Here is a 3,845-nt window from a genome sequence, read left to right as displayed (position 1 = left end):
CATAATTCGTGCTCTTTGTACCCGGATACAAGGCTTGTTAATCAAGTAATTGGTTAAAAACACGATATTTTTTCTTACACAGCCGCGGGCGATTAAGTTCGCGCTTGGTGAGCTGGATGGAGCGGTCACAGTTCCAGAGTCCAGACTGGTTGAGTCAATGAAAGGATGCTTTCTGTCTGTAAATGCGTTTTAGTGTGTTTTAAAGTTACAAGATATCCACACCACCAACGTTAAGAGTCTGTTTCGAAGCTCCCTAGGTTGAAATCCACGTCTAATAAAGGTAGCCATATAACTGGACTGTCGTTTTAGTCGTTAGTAAATGAGCGGACAGGTTGTTATTGGTGATGCCTAGACTAACAACATGACTTTATATGAGTTGCGAGGACTGTATAGAGCCGTGTTTTATTGTAAAGCCATCGACAGGCATTCTTTGGAGTTAATCAGTCTAGTGCTGGGCTACACGTGAAGTCGCCACGCCAAACAGTCCTTTTTATAAGCTATTTAAACCATTTCGGCGAAAGCAGTTTCAAATGAATGTATACCACACAAAAGGGTGGCGGCTGTGGAAGTACTCAACCGTGTAACCGCTGACCTTTAAGTGTACGCGTCTGGAACAGGATGGGAAAGTTTCAGAAGGGTTGACTGGGTTTGTAAGATCAGAAGCGACTGGATATGCAATTGTTCCACACCAATCTGATGTCTGTCGGGCAGAAAATTGTTTTTGTTTTGTTGTTTTGCTTCCGTTTCATGTTTGAAGCAAGACTTTGTTTTTTTATGGCTCCACAGTGTTGATATTATGGAACATGTCTTTCCCCAAGAAACGACGCACAACGATAACACTAGTGTTGTGCGGCGTTTTCATTTTTGCTGCTGTTTACAAAAGGGAAACTACAGGAGGATCTCTCCACAACGTACTGAAGGGAGCTGACGGTTCGTTACATAAAGTTTTTATTTTGAATCCAAAAAAGTCTCGAGCTTATTTTTAACACATAGTTTGTAGCGACATATAATTTCAACAACAGTACAGTTGTGGGTTATGTTAATTAAGTCTCGTGCTTTTCTCACGCATTTCTTTCGTGTTAACTGTAGTATCATTGATCAATTTCTAATCACTTCTAAACAGTTTTTTTGTTCTAGCTATACGTAACTTTTTCGGCTACAACGATGGTTTGCCTCCACATCTGCACTTTGACGACTCTGAACTGAGCGGACACTTTCCTGTCCGCACGTCATTCGACAACTCGAAGGTCGTGTTCTACAACAGAGTTCCGAAATGCGGTAGCACGACCATGATATGGACACTGCGCCGCCTAACCAAGAAATTGAAGTTTAATTTGTTGTATATTGACCAACACAACGTCAACAGCCGTTACGGTGATAGACTTGAGGTAAGGTTTTCTGCCTGGTCTTGTGTAATAGAAGTGCAATATTTACACAATGCGTGATTTGTGGGGAAACTAAAAATAGCAGTTAATTGGACAAACTAATGCACATGTTTGTGACCAACAGTTTGACGTTATTTTATAGGAAGTGATAGCACAAGCTGCCTTAAATCCAAGCCATGATTCACTCGTCGTCAGTCAGCTTCCTCACGTCAATTTCACCAAGTGAGTTGCATTCCTTCCCCTAATTCTTTTTCCTCTGCTGCTATGCGGCTTTTATGGTAATAATTTTATTATATTGACGTTTCTACCACCATGCAGCGGCTTTGTCAGAAGAGCCGTATTGGAGCAATAAAACATGCCTAGAGTAGCATCAGTTGTTGCTTAATCTCTTTCCACGAAAGTTTCAAAAATATTATGAATCTTTTTGAAGTTGACAATAAAGCTTCCATTTGTGTCACGTAAAAGTATAGTGATGCTGGAAAAGGTGGATTTCGTGAAGAAAAATATATTTAGTGTTTCTCTCCACGAAAGGCACCACACCAGTCTTACAAAAACTAACCAACGTATTTGTGTCTAGCTAATGTTGTTGTTAGCGTTTTCATGAACAGATAAGATCTTCTATGTATATCTTCGCCTCAAATTACGCTTATTGCTGATTACAGATAACGCAGTTGGCCTTTAGCAAAAATTGTACATCAGGCTGTTGTCATCAATTAATTAAAAGTCTAAAAAATTGTTTTTTGTCAGGTTCGGCTTGGAATACCCCATCTATATTAACGTTGTGCGCGATCCTGCTGACCGCTTGGTGTCGTCCTACTATTACATAAGGTTTGGGTTTAAGAAACGGCAGGGAAAAGTGAATCTGAATCGACCACGAAAAAACTTCACGGATGAGGAGAGAAATATGGTGCGGGTTGTAGTACGAAATCGTATGTGGATTTTTGAAATCCAAAATCGCATTTAACGTTTCAGGAACTCGCCTCCTTGGAAATTACGTAACTTAAATTCGTCTGAATTGACACTAACAACATTCCCCGGAATATGTTGCATTTTGATCATATAGTTTATAGCTTTACTTAACTTCCACTTTGTTGTGACTTTGTAGAGTTTTAACGACTGCATATTACGCAAAGGCAAGGAGTGCATGGAGTACATTCTCCCCTTGTTTCCTTTCTTCTGTGGGTTTGACACAGTTTGCGGGTAAGTGTGTATTTTTTAAACAAAAGCTTGTTAAATAGAACGGGCGGTACTAAAAACCAGTGATATTTTGCAAAACAAAGCAACGATGAAAACAAGCAACAAAAAATACAAATTTTATGTCAGTGATATGATTTCTATATTTTGCAGAGAAAGAAGTAAGTACGCTATGCAACAATCTAAGGTAAACGCGGCAAAGTACTACGCAGTTATAGGACTACTGGAAGATGTCCCTAATACTTTAAAAGTGCTTGAAGCCGTATTTCCCAGGTCGGTGTAAAGGTCGTTTTTAGTAAGCCACCTTCAACTTGCATTCGTTTCTAGCACTGTATTTTTTGTTTTTAGATATTTCAAGAATGTGAAGAATATATACTTTTCTTCGCCAGGTAAGGAAAGTTTTGCGAAGGACGAAAGCTTATCCGTATTGCTTGCAATTCTCAGATTTTTATTCCAGCCAAACCGTTATGGGTGAAAGAGTAAATTGTTTACGACCGTAATCCTTCAACAACATTGCTTTTCCTCAAGATTATTGAAACCTATCCGTCCCATACAATGGAGTTTTTAATTTGCGATAATTTTATAGCATATATGCAATGCAATACATTTTAACTTTTTACTTTAACCATGGGTTAACTTTCAAGATAGTTTATGCCTTCTGTATTCAAATTATACCTCGAGAACATTTACTGGTATTTGTGGACAGAAATCGACGGTTCAAAGACGTACCGAAAAGAGCCGGCAAACGCGGAAGTGAGGTCACGATTACGTCACTTACTTCAGCACGAGTATGAATTCTACGACTTCGTCAAAGCTCGATTTTACAGACAGCTGGCCAAGTTAAAGGAAGAAGGAAAGATTTCGTGATGAACAATTCTACCTCTTTACTTCAGGGAAACGCACATAGACTTTCTTCTCTGCAATGTTGTGCTAGCTTCTGTACTAGCTTAATACACGAATGCACTTGTGGTTTACATTACTACAGCGAGTTCGTGCGCTGCCAACGTTACAATTTTACGGTTGAATGAGCGCGCACCGGAGTTGTTTAGCGTAGAATTATTGGTGCTAAAAAGTTGGTTAAAAACCAGCAGAAAATCCTGCGGAGTTTTTGGTATGGGTCGATCTCCCGTCTACAAATTCTGGCCAAAAGTTATACGCCTTGGTTGGATGTTGATGTGGTTGAAAGTCAGCAAAATATTTAGTATCACTTCATGAGTTATAAGTTCCAGCACTTGTGCTTTGCAAATAATTATGCTACCTTTGCTT

General features: G+C 39.4%; 1 protein-coding gene across 1 annotated transcript; it reads left to right on the top strand.

Moving 5' to 3' along the window:
* The first annotated feature begins 648 nt into the window (after window positions 1-648).
* Window positions 649-3,574, top strand: LOC145898980 (uronyl 2-sulfotransferase-like). The gene is made up of 8 exons (XM_082987681.1): window positions 649-930; window positions 1,138-1,388; window positions 1,528-1,607; window positions 2,133-2,292; window positions 2,491-2,585; window positions 2,733-2,852; window positions 2,928-2,968; window positions 3,286-3,574. The coding sequence occupies exons 1-8, from the start codon at window positions 804-806 to the stop codon at window positions 3,444-3,446; spliced, it is 1,035 nt and encodes a 344-aa protein (XP_082843807.1). The 5' UTR covers window positions 649-803; the 3' UTR covers window positions 3,447-3,574.
* Window positions 3,575-3,845: the final 271 nt, after the last annotated feature.

This window comes from Ascidia mentula, chromosome 4, assembly GCF_947561715.1.
Source record: "Ascidia mentula chromosome 4, kaAscMent1.1, whole genome shotgun sequence".
Classification (NCBI taxonomy): Eukaryota; Metazoa; Chordata; class Ascidiacea; order Phlebobranchia; family Ascidiidae; genus Ascidia; species Ascidia mentula.
This window is presented reverse-complemented; position numbering and strand designations above follow the sequence as displayed.

What these genes read in the sequence shown, in the direction of transcription:
- LOC145898980 (XM_082987681.1), top strand. Translation starts at nt 804, where the DNA reads ATGTCTTTCCCCAAGAAACGACGCACAACGATAACACTAGTGTTGTGC. An exon ending in GGGTTTGACACAGTTTGCGG is followed by an intron (nt 2,586 to 2,732) that starts GTAAGTGTGTAT and finishes TATATTTTGCAG; the next exon opens with AGAAAGAAGTAAGTACGCTA. An exon ending in TATATACTTTTCTTCGCCAG is followed by an intron (nt 2,969 to 3,285) that starts GTAAGGAAAGTT and finishes ATTTGTGGACAG; the next exon opens with AAATCGACGGTTCAAAGACG.